The sequence below is a fragment of the Paroedura picta genome, chromosome 1 (genome assembly GCF_049243985.1).
Source record: "Paroedura picta isolate Pp20150507F chromosome 1, Ppicta_v3.0, whole genome shotgun sequence".
NCBI classification, from domain to species: domain Eukaryota; kingdom Metazoa; phylum Chordata; class Lepidosauria; order Squamata; family Gekkonidae; genus Paroedura; species Paroedura picta.
The window spans coordinates 115,170,601-115,193,044 of record NC_135369.1 but is presented as its reverse complement, the minus strand read 5'-3'; the positions used below and the strand labels follow the sequence as shown (position 1 = coordinate 115,193,044).

At 42.5% G+C, this 22,444-nt stretch overlaps 1 protein-coding gene across 2 annotated transcripts in view; it reads left to right on the top strand.

The window, feature by feature from the left end:
- The window catches only part of NKAIN2 (sodium/potassium transporting ATPase interacting 2), a 760,233-nt gene that overhangs the window by 91,469 nt on the left and 646,320 nt on the right, over nt 1–22,444 (top strand). The window contains exons 2-3 of one of the 2 annotated variants that reach the window (XM_077300430.1): nt 6,045–6,182; nt 11,566–11,698. The exons of the other annotated variant lie outside the window; for it this stretch is intronic. Of the exons in view, the coding sequence (XP_077156545.1) occupies nt 11,657–11,698 (42 nt within the window). The 5' untranslated portion in view covers nt 6,045–6,182; nt 11,566–11,656. The remainder of the gene's footprint in view (nt 1–6,044; nt 6,183–11,565; nt 11,699–22,444) is intronic. 2 annotated transcript variants of the gene reach the window in all.

Sequence of the window (22,444 nt, the reverse complement as noted above, 5' to 3'; positions counted from 1 at the left end):
GTTCCTAGAGTGTCACCAGTAAGGTTGCCAACTGTAGCTTCAGAAATTCCTGGAGAGTGAGCAGTACTGGAAAAGGACCAGGTGTGGGGAGGAAATTCAGTAGGTATAATGCCATAAGAGTCCACCCTCCAAAGCTGCCGCGAACTTACCTTTGTAGACTAGTGAACAGTTGTAATTCCGCGAGAACTCCGGTAGGGGGGGCATGATGATCACAAGTGGTGTTAAAGAGAGAGCTGCTTGCAGGAGCAGGGATGGCACCCCACCCTCAACAGGCATCTGGCAATCCATAGCAGTTTGAAAACCCGACAGCAAATACAACAATAGGAGGCTGATTTTCTGTGTTTTTCTTACTTCTCTATACTGCCCTCCCATTACTACAATAAATACTTTGATACACTTGGATTGGAGTGTGACTTCTAGCTTAAACCAATTTACATCACTTTTTAATTTAGTAGCAGACTTTAGTTTTAATGAGCTCAGATGTGTCTTGGAATGGTAATGCAAATAGCAGACTGTGCAATTTCTGGAGATGTCTTGAGGCATGAAGGGGAGAGTTTAGCTGTCACTTTGAACTGCTTCACTTCCACGTAATGGGCTTGCTATAAAAACGGTAACAAATACAACAATTTGGTATATTCATAGGGGATTATCTGCTTCATATGCACTCTTCGTAGAATTCGGAAAACAGCTGTTAGACAAAATAAAAATACATGATAAAAATTTGACTCATCTTTTTAATTGATTTTAATCTATTTGCATCCAGCCATAAAAAGCTCCTTGTTGATGATATGGCAAATAGTGCGAATGCAATTAGTTAGCAATTCAGTGAGCCTTCCAGGAAAGAGCTGTAAAACCTCCTAAAAATGCTATTGGGGGTACAATGCAGAAAATGTCAAGCATTTTGAAAATGTATTGGAATCATTGATATTTCCATGCATTTCAAAGTACCTTCTCTTTTTATTCATGGGTTCATGATCTGGTTCTTTAGATTATGCTGGTATGGATAAGAGCCAAACAATGACATTGACATCATACCTGTGAAACTGCTGGGATGTGTACCAATCAAAATCATTACAGCTTTGTGCCAGAAAATCTGGGAAACAAATAACTGGTTAGAGGAGTGGAAACAATCTGTGTTCATCCCATTAGCAAGAAAGGGTGACTCAAAAAGCTGTTCCAATTACTGTTCAATAACCCTCATTTCTCATGCTAGTAAGATCCTGCTAAAAATCATAGAACAACGCATAGCAACAATCACTGAAACAGAATTACTAGACATTCAAGCTGGTTTTTGATGCGAACGTGGCACATGGCAAACCTGTGCTGGATTTTGGAAAAGTTACAGGAATATCAGAAGGATGTCTACATTTGCTTTACTGAATATAAGAAAGCTTTTGATTGTGTAGATTACAACAAACTATGGAAAGCCCTGAAAAATTTGAGGTTGCCAGTGCATTTGATCAAACTGATGCAGTCGTGAACCAAGAAGATATTGTACGTACACCATTTGGTGACACTGATGGGTTCAAAGTAGAGAAAAGAGTATTCCAAGGTTGTATTCCAGTGGTTCTTAACGTGGGGGTCGGGACCCCTTTGGGGGTTGAATTACCCTTTCACAGGTGTCATGGCAGGGCAAGCAGCTTGGCTGGGGGGGCATCCACAAAACAGCCTTGTGGGGTAGATTGAGATAGAGCATTCATCTTTCTGGAGCAGCAGAAAAGAGCGAGATCGGTGTGGTGCGGCAAGAGGCAGAACTGAACTGAGAAACCCTGAGAAAAAAAACAATTTATATACAATCATGAACAGTGGATCTTCACACTATTGGTCAGTTTTTGGTTAAATTTCTGTGAAAGAACACTTGCATAATTTTATGATTGGGGGTCACCACAACATGAGGAACTGTATTAAAGGGTAACGGCATTAGGAATGTGGAGAACCACTGTTGCATTCTTCCCCCCTTCCTGTTTAACTTGTATGCTGAGATCATTATCAGAGAGACTGAACTTAAACTTAAAGAATCAAACACTGGAATTAAGATTGGAGGAAAGAGTATAAATAATTTTTTGGTATGTTGATGACATTACCCTCCTGTCAGAAACAAAGGAAGGCCTAGAACTACTGATTACAAAGGTCAATGAAAAAAGTAAGAAATCTGGTCTTTTCTTAAACATTAAAAAGTAAAAAAATAATGACTACTGCAGAAAACAGACATGTCATAATAACAATTGATGTTGAAGACATCAAATGCATTCAAGAGTTCATTTTTCTTGGAACAAAAATTGATATGAGTGGTGATTTCAGATTTGAAATAAAACATCAGGTTACTCTGTGTCGCTCAGCAATGATGAGCTTGAACTGAACATCTAAAAGCAGGGATCTAATCCTGACTACCAAATGTAGATTAGTTAGCTCTATCATATTTCCAGTGGTCAGTAATGGGTGTGAAAGTTGGATGATGAAAAAATTGGACAAGAGAAGAATTGATTCATCTGAACTCTGGTGTTGGAGAAGGCTTCTGTGGGTTCTATGAACAGCAAAAGTCACAAACAAGGAAATACTACAGAGCATAAAGTCTGATATATCATTGGTAGGCAAAATCACAAAACTCCAGCTCACTTTCTTTGGCCATATCATGCTATCCAACTCAGTGGAGAAAGCGATTATACTAGGGTTGGTCAGTAGAAAAAGGAAACGAGGCTGACAAAGTACATGGTGGTTATAGACAACTGGAATGGATACCAGCCAGAACATTGCACGGCTGAAGGAGGCGGTGTGGGATTGAGGATCTTAGTGGCTGTGCCATGGGATTGCCAAGAGTCAGACAAGACTAAATGACTGATAACAACAACAGTATGGATCAGGGGTAGTCAAACTGCGGCCCTCCAGATGTCCATGGACTACAATTCCCAGGAGCCCCTGCCAGCAAATGCTGGCAGGGGCTCCTGGGAATTGTAGTCCATGGACATCTGGAGGGCCGCAGTTTGACTACCCCTGGTATGGATGATCCTTTAGTAGAATAGTGATTTCATCAAAGATGAAGTAGTTATTTGGGTTAGAACTAGGATACCTTTGTCAGCCTTTGTTTATTGCTTGTGTAGCTCTCTCTGTGTGAGGGTGACACTAGCAGAAAGGTGACCACTAGTATAGCACAACCCATGTAATATAGCCAGCATAGGATGTTGCCTCATATCTGTTCAGATTGTTGGACTGTCTTAGTGTGTTTTGTTTACTGTGACTGATAGTTGGTCTGGTGAAGTCATTCCCAGTTGTCTCATGAGATCCCCAATAGGATTTAAGTAGGATCCTTTTGTCTGTGATGTATCTGTTCCACTCTTGAGCCATAGCCACTTTTCTGTCCCTTTCCCATGGCTGTATCATACTACTGTTCTCTTATGCAACTGTTCTGTTACTGCATATGATTGGCCAAGCTGTAGAAAAACATTTGAATTTTGATGGGAATACATAAGGATGGGTTTACATTTAATGGGTTACATTAACATGCAATAAATTGGTTCCTGTGGTGCCATAGCTCCTTTTGTGCTTTATCTTTCTGTGATCATAGGATTTGAAACTGACTGAGCCAGTCTTTCTGGCTGGAGTGATGTATTACTATTATTATTATTATAGATTTTTGCTCTGGATTCATGATGCTTCTTCAATCCCTAGCCTTGAGCTCATTTAAGGGCAGAAGAGAGAGGAAAGGTATACTGCTTAATTCTAGTACTGAACCACTAAGGGTTATGGAAGTGTGTATCATCAGTATGTGTCTTCTTTGGTTCACTGACTTGGGTGCTTTCAGGAGGAATTCATGTTTTGTTTCTTCTTCAATTAAAATGATGGATGTTTGAGACCACTGGTACAGATTCTGGGTCCTCTAACCTAATGAACAGTGTAGGGATACATTTGTAATGAAACAAAACTGTTATCTACTGATCTGTGTAGTCTGCTTTGAACTGAGTTAACAGGCAGTTTTTGTCTTTTTGTATATTCTAGCAACTGTCTTTCAAAAGTTCTGAGAACAGAACAATACTAACATTTTATTTACGTTATTTATTCCTCAGCTTTCACCCTAATGTACTCAGAGTGGCTTACGGCATCCTCCCCTTCACGATTTTATCCTTACAAAACCATCCTGTGAGATAGGTTAGGCTGAGAATGTGAGTCACCCAAGATCACTCAGTAGGCTTCCAAGTGAAAGTAAAGATTCAAATGATATAGAATTGCATTTTTATCATATAAATACTTTCCCTGAAGCCTCTGGGTTCCCCACCCCTTTCCCAAAACAGCTGTGGGAAGATGTAAACTATATTGGAAGTTTTCACAGGGAACACATTAAGCTGCCTTAATCATAGTGTCATTCTTACAAAACTTTCCTGGGAGGAAACTTCATTGAATTCATCTGAGTAGGATTCTGAGTAGACCTGCTTAAGATTATATTGTCAGGCCTTTGCTACATCAAACTCAGTATTGTTTACTTAGATTGGCAATGGCTCTCCAGAGTCTTAGTAGACACCAGTTTTTTTCCATATGTCACATCCACAAGAGCATTGAGTAAGCAGTTTTGGTTATGGGTTCTTATTAGGTATTTAGTAAGGTTAAATATAGGGAGCCTCTATATGGCGCAGAGTGGTAAGGCAGCAGACATGCAGTCTGAAAACTCTGCCCATGAGGCTGAGAGTTCAATCCCAGCAGCCGGCTCAAGGTTGACTCAGCCTTCCATCCTTCCGAGGTCGGTAAAATGGGGGTAAACGGTAATGACTGGGGAAGGCACTGGCAAGGCCACCCTGTATTGAGTCTGCCATGAAAACGCTGGAGGGCGTCACACCAAGGGTCAGACATGACTTGGTGCCTTTACCAATAGAAAGTCTTTAGAACAGACAGATAAACCTTGCTTGCACAGGGGATACCTTTACCTTTACCTTAAGGTTAAATATAAAAATTGCCATGTTACATAATGTGTGAGGAAAGTTTTCCCTCAATCCCATCAGAACTCAGTATTTCTCTGAGGTAACTTAGCTTGCCTGGCCCAGGATACCTAACCTAATCTTGCTTCTCTGTAGGCTCTTGAGACCTAATAACTTATCTGTATCGGAGCCTTATCTGAGGAATTTTCCCATTATTGTCCCATTTTATCTCTCACTTTCCTACTCAGTTTTCCTCACCCCCTCCCCTGACAAACCCACAGCCTTGTATTGCTTGAAAACTATGGAGATTTGCATGCACAGCAGGGAATCAGAAATTGGCTGTGACACATGGAGGATGGAACCAGAAGCCATCCATCATACATAGCTGATTATCTGTTCTCATAGAACATCATAATAAACTCTAATTTGTCATTAATGTTTTCATTGTTAGAAATGAAAAGGCCTAGTTATAGGCTCTGAAATATTACAAGAGTAAAGCCAAAGCTATTACATATCATGGATCCTTATGGTAAGTAGCTGCATTTGCCAATTTGAAATGAAGTAGCACTGCTAGATAATAAATATTACAAAAGAGGATACTTTTCTCTTCTCTCCATGTGGCCTGGTCACATAGCATTAGTACTGACTACACTTCAGAGAAATGTGAGTATTCTTGAATCTCATTGAACTCAGTTGTTAGAGCCCTGCAGGTTGCAAATGAATCCCAGGTAGATCACTCTGTGGTTGCTGAGCCTTTCTTCAGAGTTTGCATGTCAATATTGTCACGTTGATATTTAGCACAACAGCATACTTGCACATGTTTGAGAGAACAAATGAGGGTGAAAGTTGTATTTTCGCCATGGCTGCTTTATCACTGAGGACTGACTTCCCATTTGAGGACTCAGTTTGAGCATATTACCCCCCCACACACACACACATACACAAACACTACTGAGCATCACTTTGTATTGTAACCCGCCATGAGCCAGTTCTCCAATAGTGGCGGGTAAGAAATAACAATAACAACAATACTACTACTACCACTACTAATAATAATAGAAATGCCTTCTCTTTGTTTCAACATTTGAACCCTCACCTCAAATCCCAAATGATTTTTCCCATTCTGTGATTCTGTTTCAGCACCACACCATTCTACGTCCATATTTTATTCAACTCTCTTTAAAATTTACATCAGCTAATTAAAGCATTTGCAAAAGCTGTTACTCTTTCCCTTCGTCCTTGGATGTGCAACTGGAAGCTCCATGGTAACCTGGACAGGTAGGAAGAGCCCTGTCTATATGATCAAGATTGCTGGATGTTATTCATGATTATTCATGATTCAGATGATTTTATATGAATCTTCATGATTTTTGACCAGTGATGCCAAACTTACTATCTAATCATATTATCACAATGAAATGCATACATCCTAAATGCATACACCCCAGTCCTTTGCAGTGTAAAAGTCAGCAGAAAAAAATTGTATCCCCAGGGATCTTACAATCTAAATTTAGACAGAAATCTTGTATTCTTAAGGAGCTCACTATCTAAAATTAGACAATATCCGTGTGCAGGCAGTGCCTGCCAGAAACAACAAATGCAGCATCTAGTGTAAAAGCTGGAGAAGAATGTTTTCATTCTCTTTTAGACCTTTTCCTTCTTGCAGGGAAGGGACAACCCCCCTGCACAGTGTATCACAGAAAGCTAACTTATGGACTCCAGAAATATAACTTATGTGCTCCAGAAATGAGTGAATTTGGGACCCTCAGTTGTTGCCTTGCCAAGGAGCAATTGGGGAGGGGGGGGAAGTATGAGGATTTTTCTTTCTTTCTCTTTTTTACTTTTCTTTGCAGTGGTTAGGCTGCCAGGCAAATTCTCTGAATATCCCCCCTAAGTAGGTTTGCTGGAAACTTTGTTGACTCACGGAGTTGCTGTGAAGCGCAGAGACTACACCTTTCCTTCCTTCATGAAGTTCAATCCCCCTTTCTTTTCCTATTCCTTCTTTCTCAGTTTGTGGCTCCACTATCTGTTAATTATGTCCAGAGATCAAATGAATAATATGGCTGGTAGTGAGGAAGCAGCAGCAGCAGCATCTAACCAATTTGTAAGGCATCTGCAATGTTTGATTGTCCAGCAAAGTAGTTCTGGAATCAGATCAGTTCTCCTGACAAACTCATTCATGGTTAAGATCACAAGATCCCTAATTAAAATCGATGGGAAAGAAGAACACAATTAAATGTCTAAGCATCATTGATTTCAGTAGAGTTTAAGCACTCTTAACTTTCCATAGATTTTGCCCCTGGGTTTTAGATGTAAACTGATAAAATGCCCTGAATCAAATCAGTTAACCAGAAGGGATTAAACCAGGAAAAAATGAAATAAAGCTACCCTTTTTATCTGTAAGTGCTTGATAGTTATTTTTCAAATGGCGTGCCCATTCTTCCCATCTCTTCCACCTGTGGACCAAGAGGAAGAGTTGGTTCTTATATGCCGCTTTTCTCTACCTGAAGGATTTTCAAAGCAGATTACAATTGCCTTCCCTTTCCTCTCCCCACAACTGACACCCTGTGAGGCAGGTGAGGCTGAGAGAGCCCTGATATTACTGCTAGGTCAGAACAGCTTTGTCAGTGCTGTGGTGAGCTCAAGGTCACCCAGCTGGCTGCATGCGGGGGAGTGAGGAATCAAACCCTGCTTGCCAGAGTAGAAGTCCACACTCCTAACCACTACACCAAGCTGGCTCTCGAAATAATAACAGATTAGCTGTTTCTTCAGGACTGGTTATAATGTCAAGATATGGGAGCAATCCCATTGTCTAAAAATAAACACAGCACATTGTTCTACATGTAGTGTCAAATGTGTATAGTTATAATCCAGAAGCTTTTAACATTATCTGAAATAAAAACAGAAACACTTGTCACAGCTCCTTCCTTATCTTAGTAACATATTACATAGTGTAGTCATATACAACAATAAGACACCGCTTTGCTTTGGACCTGGAGCTGAGGCTGTAGGGTGAGGGGCCTGGAAAAGGGTTGCCTCATCTTCAGCCTTCAAGTACAGAAACGTGGATTCCTCAATATAAACTCAGAAAAAAAGGAATCACAAGGCAAGTAATGTAGTAGTCCTCTCTGTATTATTAATAAAAATCCAAATAAAGAGTCAATCATAAAGAGTCAACCAAAATCGGATCCTAGGTTAAATAACCCGCTTTCTGTCTGTCTTCATCACTGGTTGCTCTTCCAATGTAGTTATGTTATAATAGTAGTAATATGTATCACATTGGCAAATGCTCATCACAGTACGGGGATTTCACTTTGATGAGCATTTGCCAATGTGATACATATTAGTACTATTATAACATAACTACATTGGAAGAGCAACCGCTGATGAAGATAGACAGAAAGCGGGTTATTTAACCTAGGATCCCGTTTTGGTTGACTCTTTATGATTGACTCATTTAGACTTTTACTAATCATAGAATCATAGAATACAGTTGGGAGGTACTTCATGGGTCATCTAGTCCAACCCCCTGCATTATGCAGGACACTCACATCCCAAACGCTCATCTACTGTAACCTGCCACCCCTTTGCCTTCACAGAATCAGCCTCTTTATCAGATAGCTATCTAGCCTCTGTTTAAAAATGTCCAAAGATGGAGAACCCACCACCTCCCTAGGAAGCCGGTTCCACTGAGAAACTGCTAAAACTGTCAGGAACTTCTTCCAGATGTTTAGATGGAATTTCTTTTGAATTAATTTCATCCCATTCATTCTGGCCTGTCCCTCTGGGGCAAGAGAGAACATTTCTGCTCCATCCTCTAGTCTATATGGCACCCTTTTAAATACTTGAAGATGGTTATCAGATTCCCCTTTCAGTCGTCTCCTCTCTAGGCTAAACAGACCAAGTTCCCCCAACCTTTCTTCATATGCCTTGATCTCCAAACCCCTTGCCATCTTTATTGCCCACCTCTGGACACGTTCCAGTTTGTCAACATCCCTGTTCAACTGGGGTGCCCAAAACTGAACACTCATGGGCCCATTATGCACGGCCGCCGAAACGGCGATTTCGGGTCACATGGAAAACGCGGAGGGGGAAGACGCGACGCATACCGGTTATACACGGGGCGGGGCGCGACGGCGGCAAAACCCAGAGTAACCGATTATGCACGCGCCGATCCGGGCGCCGCTTCTGGTTGCGCCCCGCTCACTCGGAAGCTGCGCTTTCTTCCGCGTTTCACTGACGCGGCTTTTTCGGCGGCATGCACCGAAGCTGCAGCCGGTTGCAGCCTGCTCCGTGCGTTATCCGTGATTTTAGTCGCCGCCATTCCACCCCGAATGTGCGCTAAAACCCCCGTGCATAATGGGTCCAAGTGAGGCCAAACTAGAGCAGAGTAAAGCGGTACCATCACCTCCCGTGATCTGGACACAATACTCTGTTTGATACAGCCCAAAATCCCCCTTGCCTTTTTAGCCACTGAGTCACACTGCTGACTCGTGTTCAATGTATGGTCTACTAAGACTCCTAGATCCTTTTCACACATGCTACTGCCAAGACAAGTCTTCCCCATCTTATATTGGTGTATTTGGTTTTTCCTACCTAAATGCAGAACTTTACATTTGTTCCTATTGAACTTTTTTATTCAGTTTGGCCCACTTCTCGAGCCTATCAAGATCATTCTGTATTCTGTTGCTGTCTGCAGTTCTGTTTGCTACCCTCCCAGTTTATTATCATCTGCAAATTTAATAAGTATCCCCTCTAATTTCTCATCCAAATCATTTATAAATATGTTGAACAACACAGGCCCCAGGACAGATCGTTGGGTACTCCACTTGTCACTCTTTTCCAAGAAGATGCTGAACCATTAACAAGTACCCTCTGGGTACGATTTGTCAACCAGTTATTGGTCCACCTGACAGAATTAGGATCCATACTGCATTTTACCAAGTTGTGAACAAGAATATCATGTGGAACCTTATCAAAAGCTTTACTGAAATCCAGATAAACTATGTCCATGGCATTCCACTGATCCAGCAACATAATTACTTTCTCGAAAAAAGAGATAAGGTTGGTCTGACATGACTTGTTCTTGCGAAACCTGTGTTGAGTCTTAGAAATCACAGCTCTCAGTTCCAGCTGCTCAAGGACCGAGTGTTTGATTATTTGTTCCAAAATTTTGCCAGCTACAGATGTCAAGCTGACGGGTCGATAATTATCTGAATCCTCCTTTTTCCCTTTCTTGAACATGGGGACAACATTTGCCCGTCTCCAATTGTCTGGCACCTCACCTATTCTCCAAGAAGTGTCAAAAATAATGGACAGAGTTTCAGAAATGATATCTGCAAGTTCTTTTAGTACCCTTAGATGCAGTTCATCTGGCCCAGAAAACTTTGTTTCATTTAAAGAAACTAGGTGTTTGTGGACTGCTACAACAGTGATCCTAGGCCACCATTCCCATCCCCCATGCTTTGTTATGTTTTTGCCACATTGATCACTATTTCCCTCAGAAGAGAAGACCGAGGAGAAAGAGGAGTTAAGCAGTTCAGCCCTCTCTTCATCATCTGTTATAATTTCACTTTCTTGTCCTCGCAGTGGTCCTATGGTGTCCCTATTCTTTTTCTTGCTTGAAGTATAACTAAAGGAGCCTTTTTTGTTATATTTAGCATTTCTTGCTAGCCTAAGCTCATATTGAGCTTTAGCTTTTCTAACACTCCCCCTACAATTATTGGTTATTTGTTTATACTCATCCTTGGTAATAAGGCCTTCCTTCCATTTCCTAAATGACTTTTATTTATTCCTCAAATCTTTTGACAACTGCTTATGGAGCCAACTTGGCTTCCTTAGGCTCTTACCATCTTTTCTTCTCAAGGGAATTGTTTGTGATCAAGCCTTCAGTATTTCACTTTTAAGAAACTCCCAGCCCTCTTGGACTCCCATCTCTTTAAGTCTTTATGACCACGGGGCTCTACGCAACATACCTTTAAGTCTGTGAAAATCAGCTTTCCTGAAGTCCAGTCTATATGTATGACTACATAAAGGTTTTCTCTTTCCCACGATTGAAAATTCCAAAAGCACATGGTCACTGCTACCAAGTGTGCCCACTGCTTCTACCTTATCTATCAGTTCTTCCCTGTTGATGAGAATCAAGTCTAAAATAGCAGAGCCCCTGGTTCCCCTCTCTACTTTCTGGGAAATGAAGCTGTCGGCAAGACAAGTTAAGAATTTAACGGAGTTTGCATATTTAGCAGAGTTGGTCTTCCAACAGATATCTGGGTAATTAAAGTCAGCCATGACCACTGTTTCCTCCTTTTTTGAAAATTGTACAGAGAAAATAATACAGAGAGAACGACTATATTACTTTGCCTTGTGATTCCCTTTTTTTTTTTTTCCATCTTCTGCCTTGACAACAGGCAGGAGCTTTTCCACAAGTGGGAGCCATCTAGGTATACCAGCCAATTGCTGGTAGTTTAGAGCATTGTTTTGTTGGGGGGGAGGCAGGGGCTGGAACAGACTTAGAAGGCACTGGCTTTATTCTCCCCTTCCTAAAACCATGCTGCGTAGGCTGGACCGCTTAGTCAGCTTTTGACATCCCTCTCTTTCTCAACTGTATGTTGTTTTGTGTCATTATTTACCTTGTTGTTGTTTTTTCTCTTGGCTCTTTCAGGCATTGGGATGGATCCATTTTGGGTAAGAGGCTGAATTTGAAGATCTGCCTCCACCCTTAAGGGGTTTGGGGGATCGAAACCTACAATGGCATGCGAAACTTGGCAGCTGTTGCCCAGCTTCACTTTCAGTTGGTAAGGGGACCACACAGAATCTTGCACCCATGTTTGTCCACTGGGTTGCCACTCCTGGTTAACCCCAGCATGTGAGTTGGGGAAGACAGGTAGGTTGCCCGATGCCTGGATCCATGCCATGCCAATGCACCATTGGCTGCAATCAATAATGCTGTGGCATGTTTCACTCTACTTGCTTCTCAGTGTACTTCCATATTCCCCTTTTGCCCCTTCAGTCATTTTTTCCTGTCCTTAGCACCACAAAACTTGAATTTGTTTTTAGTTTAATTCTAAGGTGGCTAGATTTTAACATTAGTAAAGCAGGATACCATTGACTGGGGGGGTTCTTGATTAAAAATTAGGTCTATATGGAGCAACAAAAAGTTTCATAGAACACATAGAAAACAAAAATAGTATTGTTTTTAAATTAAAATATTTTTTAATTTCAAAGTAAGTACAATTTGCCAGGTACCCCCAGATGTCCCTCCAAAAGTGGGACAATCTGGTCTCCTTATTGAATTCAGAACTGGTTCACACAATCATTGGGGTTGCAGTGGCTGCTTGAAATTATTGTTTTTGTTTCTGCTGTGCTGCTGATGACCAACTTGTTTACAGCTCCTGGTGCTGCCTGCAGCAGTGAGCTTTTTGCATTCCATCAAGAGTGTCTGATAGCATTGAGTTTTGGTGGCATTAAACAAACTAAACTCCATGCATTAAAATGTTTAGTCTAACCAGCTGGCAGCAGGCAAGCAATGCAGTGACCACTGACCACCATGACTTTGAGGGCCATGTTAATCACCTTCTAGATGTGATTACCTCTTGAAATAATTATTTTAGTAAAATTTAAGTTTATCTCACTATTTTATAGGTGAATGTTATGAAGAGAAAGTATTCCTTTCATTGCTATATAGGGGCCATCTTGCTGAACAGATGCCCTTCTGCTTGTCACAGATTTCCAAAAGAACAAACAAACAAAAATAATTCTAGCAAAACCGAGGCACCCAGCCAGATAGCCTGGGATAGCTTTCAGCTCAAGAATGTCACATCAAAATCTCAGTGCAGCCAAAGCTACCTCCTTAAGAGTTGTTTTAAAATACAGTACCTTAGTTTAGGTGCATGTTACTGATGAAAAGCTTATTTCACTGGAGGTGCAATTCCAATGCAGCAGAAAGTAAATTAACATGGTGCAAATTTGTACTGGTTCTGTCAATAACTAATCTGGCTATAGTTTTTATTACAAGTACAATAGGACTTTTGAGAAACAGACAGAATGACAAATAGGATTGTACCTTCAGTTGCTTCTTTAAAAGAAGTGCTGGTGTTCTGTTTTTACTCAGAACATGCATTCCTGATTGTTCCCTCCCCCAAACATTTTATAGCTGTTGATGATCAAACATGCATTCACATGCATTTAAATCTTCTTCTTCAGTGGGTAAATAGAAGCTTAACATGATCCTATTTTGTGACATTTTCAAATATAAACATCTGAAAAAATATAGTTTGATATAAGCAGCATAGCTGGAAATTCAGTTGATTGGTCCTACATGCAGTTTGAACATGCACTAACCACCTTAAGTGGTTTTCCTTCCTCTTCTTCCACCTCCTAAAAAAAAGTGCTAAGTGTAGCTAATCTTAACCCACTATGTCAAACTGACTCTTGGGAATAAATGGCAATGATAGAGGTGGATCTGATAGCAGTTAATGTGGTGCCATGGTCAGACCACCATGCTTGAAGGCCCAACTACGGATTCCCCGCTCCCCCACAAGGCAGGGGACAGATTTTTGCTCGCCCACAAAGACTTATGAATGTGGAAGGCTTCCTGAATTCTCTGTGGGACCCAAAGCCTTCCAGAAACTCACTATATGAGCTGGTCAATGACTGGTATAACCAGATGTCAGCCACCATTGATGAGATTGCTTCCCCTGCCCATTCAAAGCTAACCCCTGGTATACAGAGGAGCTGCGTGCTAAGAAACAGGAACTGAGATGACTACAGCGAGGTTGGAAGCAAACTCATAATGAAGCAATGAGAATATCTTATAGGCTATTTATGAAAGCCTATGAGATGGCAGTGTGAGAGGCAAAATGTGAGTATTATGCCACCTCCATTGTCTCTGCAAGCTCACACCTGGCACAATTCTTTAGGGCAATTTGGTCCCTGATTGCCCTAAATGAAGGGCACATAAATAGTAGCCAGTCAGAACTTCTGAGGCCTTTCCAAGCTATTTTTCAGGTAAAGTCTTATCACACCACCACAACCTTCCTCCAATACATAAAACAGTAATGGAACTGGAGACCCTTCGGCCGCCTTTGAAGGAGTGCATTGACAGGTTCTGATGTCTTGTGCAGACCAATGTAGACAAGTTGTTAGCTTCAATGAATTCAACCACATGTCTTCTAGACCCTTGCCCCTGAAGGCTTTTGAAGAACTGACTAAGCGGGTGGGAGAAACCCCAAAGGGCAGACAGAGGAGAAAAGAGATAAACGCCAGTAGGGAAGACACAGGGAGGGGGAGTAAAAAGCCCCAGGACCAGTCTACTGTGAACTTACCTTGTGATACTCTTGTAGGAAGAAGCTGACAAGGAAGCAGTAGGAGCCAGGAACAACAAGACTGGATTCAAGCCTGGAAGAAAAGCTGTTAGGAGGGCCGGGGTTAAAGTAACTTCAGGTGATTGAGGAAGGAGGAGGAATTAAGATAAGAAAAGGGTATAAAAAAGAAGCAGGTGAGAGCTAGAGGTTGTGGGTAAAGTTTGAAGAAGAAAGAGAGAAGGAGACCAAGGAGCAGCAAAGAAGCAAAACAACAGAGACCTGAGAGAGAAGTCTTGTGAGTCTTCTAGGCATCTGCCAATTTGGAGCAGCTGATGTCATGGAGGGCAGAAGAGTCAGCAGTTAGGAAAGGAGGGATTCCCAGAAGATATCCAGTGACTCTGATACCTCAGACTTAGGATCTTTGGAGGAGTCAACTGGGCATGTGATAGAAAACCCTGACTTAGCTCTTTCTGCACCACCTGTATCTAGGCAAGCTCCATTAAAGCTCCAGTGTGACACCAAACCTTTGTGGGACTCTTCTTCTTGGAGTGAGGTTGGTGGGCCAGGACTGCCTACTCTGGGGTACCCTGAAAAATCTCACAAGTGATTTGCCCTCTTTTGAAGAAACCATTATTGGATCCCTGGGACCTGGCCAGTTATTGCCCTGTTTTGCATTTTGCATTCCTAGGGAAGGTGCTTGATAGGGCTGCCATGGATGAAGCATCAGTTCAGGATCCATTCCAGTCAGGCTTCTACCCTGGCCATGGGGTCAAGATGTCTCTGGTCGCCCTGATAGATGATTTCTGATGCCAGCTAGACTGAGGTGGGTCAGGACTGCTAGTGTTGTTTCTTTCTAACCACATTATTGACATGGGAATCTGAGGGATGGCCCTTCAATGTGTCACATGCTTTCTCTGTGGTCAAGGATAGAGGGTTGCAACTGGGGAGGAACACTTGCTCTACTGGAAACTCCCTCGTGTCTCCCTGACAGTTACCATCTTTATGCACCCTCTTTCCCAGTTAGTTCAGAGTTTGGTTCTTGGGTGTCACCAGTAAGTGGATGACACCCAACTCTATCTCCTCATGAATGATTGGCTAGGTGCCTCTCCAACCACATTGATCCAGTTTTGGAGGCAGTGATGGAGTGGCTTAAAGCAAGCCATCCCAAATGGAACCCTTCAAAGATTAAGGTTCTCTGGCTGGCGAGGAAGGGACCAGAACAAGAAGTAAGCCTACCCTGACTGGATAGGGTGCAAGTTACAACTGCACAGTCGGCCAGGAACCTGGGAGTGATTTTTAATGCCTCTTTAACAATGGAGGCTCAAGTCACAAAGATAGCTCAGCAGATATTTTTCCACCTATGCCAAGTTAGGGTACTAGTGCTTTATCTGGTCCCCAGCCACCTAGCCACTATCATGGATGCTATGGTCACCTCCAGACTGTAACTCATTCTATGCAGGCCTACCCTTGATCCTGAACCATAGGCTAGATAGCCATCTGATAGAAATGCTGATTCTGTGAATTTAGGCAGATTGTAAGTGGGTGGGTAGGGAGGGATTGTGTCTCAGCTTGGTTATTGTGGCCCTTTCTTACATGGCCAGGAAAATGCTAGTTGATACTTCAGGGTCAGAAGGTGAGCTTTCTCCAGACCAGGCTGACCCCATATTCTCACATCACTGAGAGTATCTCCTTCACTTTCTGTTTTCTACCTCCCTATTCCTTTTCCCCTAGGGCAACAGAAAGATGAGAGGCTAGTTGAGCTTCTTGGGCATCAACCTCACATTCAGATGAGGCTCTGTGATTTTCAAGCATTATTTATTTATTTATTTATATTTTAATTTATATACTGCCATTTTTGGAAATACCGTCTCGCTGCAGCTCATAAATAAAACAAATAAAAATTACAGTATAAACCCTCCTAAAATCCCCATATAAAAAAGAAATGGAGTCATAAACTGAGTCTTCAACTCTCCTGAACCCCTCCAAAGCTCAGCCCTGTAGATTGGTCCCTGGGCCTATACTGGTGTCCAAAACAATGGGAGCTGGGAACTGGATCTTAAAAAGCAGGGTGGGATCCACAGTTGGTAACTCCGATTCACCATCTCAGTTTCAACCAAACACCTGTCAGAAGAGTTCTATCTTAGAATCTAGAGGAAAGGGCTTACCTGTCAGGAAATTCTAGTGAAGGAGAGTATATCTACAGTGGAAAGCATCTGGGTGAAAATAAGCGAGGGGAAAACAAACAGTGTGGTGGTTGGTGTCTGCTACCGACCACCTGAACAACGAGACGATGTGGATGCTGCACTTTGTGAGCAGCTTGAGAAAATATCCAAGCGGCAGGACCTTGTCATCATGGGTGACTTCAATTTCCCAGATGTGTGCTGGGAAACAAACTCTGCGAAGCGTCCTCAGTCGTGCAACTTTCTTACCTGCCTGGCTGACAATTTCATTTATCAAATGGTAGATGAACCCACAAGAGGTTCAGCCATACTGGACTTAATGCTGACCAACTGGCAAGAGTTGGTGGATGAGGTGAAGGAGGTGGGGACCCTAGGGTGAAGTGACCATGTCCTCATAGAATTCCTTTTGAGATGGGGAGCCAAGGAAGCTTGTAGCCAGATGCAGATGTTGGATTTTCGTAGGGCAAACTTTAATAAACTCAGAGACACGATGAGTGTCATACCAAGGACGAGAATGCTGGAAGGGAAGGGAGCATGTGAAGGGTGGGCACTACTCAAACAAGAGCTATTGCATGCTCAATCAATGACTATCCCAGAAAGACGAAAACACTGCAGGAGCTCTAAGAAGTCTATTTGGATGAACAGAGAACTTCAAGAGGAACTAAGAAAGAAAAGGAAAATGTTCAGGAAATGGAGGGAAGGACAGAGCTCTATAGAAGAGTACCTACAGATTACTAGGCAATGTAGATCAATCATCAGAGAGGCCAAAGCTGTGAGTGAGCTAAGATTGGCCAGGGAAGCCGATTGTAACAAGAAAAGATTTTTCAGTTTTGTGAGGAGCAAACGTCAAGTAAAGGAGGCAATAGGCCCACTGTTGGGTGCGGATGGACAAACTCTAACGGAAGATGCAGAGAAAGCAGAAAGGCTCATTGCCTATTTTACATCTGTTTTTTCCCACAGGTCAAAGGGTTTAGGCGCATCTAGAGATGACAGTAGCCAAAGGATAGTGTCTGGGTGGCAGGTTGACATGGATAGAGAGGTTGTCGAGAGGCATTTAGCTGCACTGGATGAGTTCATATCCCCTGGGCCGGATGAAATGCACCCGAGAGTACTCAAAGAACTTTCCGGAGAACTTGCAGAACCCTTGTCCATCATCTTCGGGACCTCTTTAAGGACTGGAGATGTCCTGTAGGACTGGAAGAGAGCAAATGTTATTCCGATCTTCAAAAAAGGGAGGGAGGATGACCCGGGAAACTACAGACCAGTGAGTCTGACCTCTGTTGAGGGGAAGATAATGGAGCAGATATTAAAGGGAGCGATCTGCAAACATCTGGAGGACAATTTGGTGATCCAAGGAAGTCAGCATGGAGACCAACCTGGTTTCCTTTTTTGACCAAATAACAGGTTTGCTGGATCATGGAAATTCGGTTGATGTCATTTACTTGGATTTTAGTAAGGCTTTTGATAAGGTTCCCCATGATGTTCTGATGGATAAATTGAAGTACTACAATCTGGATTTTCAGATAGTTAGGTTAATAGGGAATTGGTTAGAGCAGTGGTCGTCAACCTTTTTATCACCGGGGACCGGTCAACGCTTGACAATTTTACTGAGGCCCGAGGGGGTTAGTCTTTTGCTGAGGGATGATGATGATGAAGAAGCCTGAGTCCCTGCTCCACTTGCTTTCCCACTGGTGCCCCTGACTTCCCACCACCTGGTGGGCGGTGCTGCCAGCAACAGCTGCACAGTGCTATGCCGAGGGGGAGCCCCTGCCATTGCAGCCACTGGCGAGTGCCAAAGGTGAGCTGGCGGCAGAATGGCAGGGCAGCCCTCGAGGCAGCAGCCAGGGAGGAGGATGAGGAGGAGCCGCGGCCTGGTACCGACTGATTCACGGACCGGTCCCGGTCCCTGGACCGGGGGTTGGGGACCACTGGGTTAAAGAACCACACTCAAAGAGTTGTTGTCAATGGTATTTCATCAGACTGGAGGGAAGTGATTAGCGGGGTACCTCAGGACTCGGTGCTCGGTCCGGTACTTTTTAACATATTTATTAATGATCTAGATGAGGGGGTGGAGGGACTACTCATCAAGTTTGCAGATGAAACCAAATTGGGAGGACTGGCAAATACTCCGGAAGACAGAGACAGAGTTCAACGAGATCTGAGAACAAGATGAGAACAAGATGCAATTTAATAAAGATAAGTGTAAAGTTCTGCATCTGGGTCAGAAAAATGAAAAGCATGCCTACTGGATGGGGGATATGCTTCTAGGTAACACTGTGTGTGAACGAGACCTTGGGGTACTTGTGGAGAGCCAGTTTGGTGTAGTGGTTACGAGTGCGGACTTCTAATCTGGCATGCCAGATTCGATTCTGCGCTTCCCCACATGCGACCAGCTGGGTGACCTTGGGCTCGCCATGGCACTGATAAAACTGTTCTGACCGGGCAGTGATATCAGGGCTCTCTCAGCCTCACCCATCCCACAGGGTGTCTGTTGTGGGGAGAGGAATGGGAAGGCGACTGTAAGCCGCTTTGAGCCTCCTTCGGGTAGCGAAAAGCGGCATCTAAGAACCAACTCTTCTTCTTCTGGATTGTAAACTAAACATGAGCAGGCAGTGTGATGCAGCAGTAAAAAAGCCGAATGCCATTTTGGGCTGTATAAACAGGGGCATCACATCAAAATCACAAGATATCATAGTCCCATTTTATATGGCACTCATCAGACCACACCTGGAGTACTGTGTGCAGTTCTGGAGGCCTCACTTCAAGAAGGACCTAGATAAAATTGAAAGGGTACAGAGGAGAGCGACGAAGATTATCTGTGGCCAAGGGACCAAGCCCTATGAAGATAGGTTGAAGGATTTGGGAATGTTCAGCCTGGAGAAAAGGAGGTTGAGAGGGGACATGATAGCCCTCTTTAAGTATTTGAAAGGTTGTCACTTGGAGGAGGGCAGGATGCTGTTTCCGTTGGCTGCAGAGGAGAGGACATGCAGTAATGGGTTTAAACTACAAGTACAACTATATAGGTTAGATATCAGGAAAAAAACATTTCACAGTCAGAGTAGTTCAGCAGTGGAATAGGCTGCCTAAGGAGGTGGTGAGCACCTCCTCACTGGCAGTCGTCATGCAAAGATTGGATACACATTTTTCTTGGATGTTCTAGGATGTTTAGGGCTGATCCTGCGTTGAGAATGGGGTTGGACTAGATGGCCTGTATGGCCCCTTCCAACTCTATGATTCTATGATTCTAGAGAGTTCCATCAGGGTCCTTAGCTCTCCTGGGAGCTCATTCCACCAGGTTGGGGAATCACCTCATTCCACCAGGTTGGGGAATCACCTCATTCCACCAGTTTGAGTCCTCCAATAGAGATGCATAATATCTCAGATGTGCATGGGATCTTGGTGATTTGCTCTGCAATCCTATGTAGTGTTACACCAGTATGACCAATTCAATAAATGGGGTTTGAGTGGAGTAACTCTGCATTGAGTTACATTGCATGTTTTCCTGTAATTTTGTGGCCCCAATCATCAGCTTCAAATTCCACCACAGCAGTTTAGCAACATAAGTTCTTAGCTGGCTATACTTTTAATTCGTTTAACTAAAATGCTAACATTTAGCAATAACATATTGAAAAATATAATTAATTTTTTTTAAAATTGTGGTCCAAGTTTAATTACATTTTATTTTCACAGTTTTAGAAATGACCTGTAGAGGGAAAGAATAATGTTGCAAGAGAAACAGTAATCAAACGCTAACCTTCCATTATTAAAATATGAATGACATGGTATAATGGGCTTTTTAAATCTCCTTTGGATGGGTATTCAGTGCTCCAATTAATGTTTAAACAGTTCTCCTTCCATTCTACTAAACTTGTTATCTTGCAGCTGTGTCTAGGAACTTCCATTAGCAAGTGTGTGCTTGAAACAACTACAATTCACTTATTCCCAGAACTCTCCACAGAAGAGGCTGAAATGAGTGGTCAACTATTTGGACAGGGCTGTGGTTCAGTAATAGAATACCTGATCTGGTTTTGGTTAAGTGACCCTGGGTTTGAGAGGCTCTGTAATCTGGCTCTGTAAAAGGCAGTTTTGGGTCTCTGTGTATAGTAGAAATGCTACATGTATCTTCTCTATTTGGTCAGACATTATTCTGAAGTCCAGAGCAGGTACAGTAGAATATGAGTAAATTCCTGATTCACATTACTCTCCAGCTTCAGTTTCCACCATAGACACTTGGACAACCATTCTTTTAACTTCCATTCCCATCTACAATGTGCACTTATTGGGGCCTGTTAAAATAACTATTGAGATGTGATGTGAACTGTATGTTTTGAGTGTGCTATATAAAATTTTAGAAGAAGAAGAGTCGGTTCTACCCAAAGGAGGCTTAAATCAGCTTACAGTTGCTTTCCCTTTCCTCTCTTCACAACAGACACCCTGCTTTCCCTTTCCCTTTCCCTCCACAACAGATACCCAAATTTGGTTTGTGCCTTAATTTGTGCCCATCCCTACTCCAGATGATTGAGATCAGTTCCATTAGAGAAACCAGCTGCTTTCGAGGGCTGACTGCATGGCATTATACCGCAACTCAGGTGCCATCATTCTCAAAACCCTAACCTGCCCAGTCTCTATTTACAAATCTCTAGGAATTTCTGAACTTGAAGCTAACTAATCTAGAGGGAACAGAAAGTGGACTTTGTAGAACACACATTCTTAGTTATGAGTTTTTTGTTGCTAGTTCAGCCCATAGGCTTATGTAAATTGTGAAAGGGAATTCTCATTCATAATTGAAAGCATAGCAAGGGAAGAATGGGTTCCAGAGGATGATGCTTGTGAGTATATTTTCTTTAAGTTCAACTTTATCTCCATCCCCAGGATCCTTTTTAAATCCTGGGGGAATTAATGAGTTAAGTTTAAAGGCTTTGGCTATTGTCATGATACCCATAATATTTGCATTACATTTTTTGCAGTCCCTCAACCAGACAAACCATCCCCCCCCCCCCATACACTGGGGAACAGTTGAATTGTTTCTGTTCAAAAATTTTCTTGGTGACATTTTCACCCCTTAGCCCTTTTTTGATCATAACTTACTGGAAACTGCTAGTTTATTCATGCTTAGCCATTTTCTCTAGGAAGGTTTCTTTTATGTTATTCCACCCTCATAATAAAGCTACAGTCATATTAACACCTTTATGTACATTTCCTATACACTCAGGAAAGCACTACTCTTAGCAAGACTAAATTATCTTCCCCCCAAAAGTGGACCATGGCATATTCCTCAATCGGAGAGACTTTGCCTGCATGATTGTGGTGTCCCTGACATCCTTCCCCACATCAAGTAGGTCTGCCCAGCTGTTCGCAGCAAACACATCCCCATTCAAGACCAAATAGGAACTAAATTACAGGAATGAATGGCAAATTCTTAAAACTCTGGTTAGCTAGAAGAATCATACTCTATTGGCTAAAACTGCAAATGTACTGTATTCTGTGTTAAAAATCAATCTTTTGTAAATGCAAAAATGCTACCCTGTGCATTGGGTTTCAGTGTATATCACCTATGTCCGTCTGTGTTGTGGTTATCTGTCCTTATTTGAATTTTTATGCCATCTAAGGTAATCTATATATCTACATTTTGTATATATCAATGTCTGCTGTTTTCTCAGTTTTCTCTGCAGCCTCTGAGGCACTGAGTCATGGTTTGTGGTGCATCTTATGTAAATCTTGATATGAAAAACATACTGCTGTTTATATACAGAACTATTTTAAGTTACTGATGTGTATATTACTTAGATAAAGTTCTTGGATTTCAGCAAACTCACTCCTGCAGACTTCAGTGAGATGGACACTATAGGTTGGATACACACTTTTCTTGGATGTTTTGGATGCTTTGGGCTGATCCTGCGTTGAGCAGGGGGTTGGACTAGGTGGCCCAAATGGCCCCTTCCAACTCTATGATTTTATGATTCTACTAGTATTCAAGCCCGCTGTACCTGGAATACAGCAGGTGCTAGCGGGGCTGCGTGCGGCCCCTGAGTCGGCAGGCCGCAATTGCCGGCGTGGC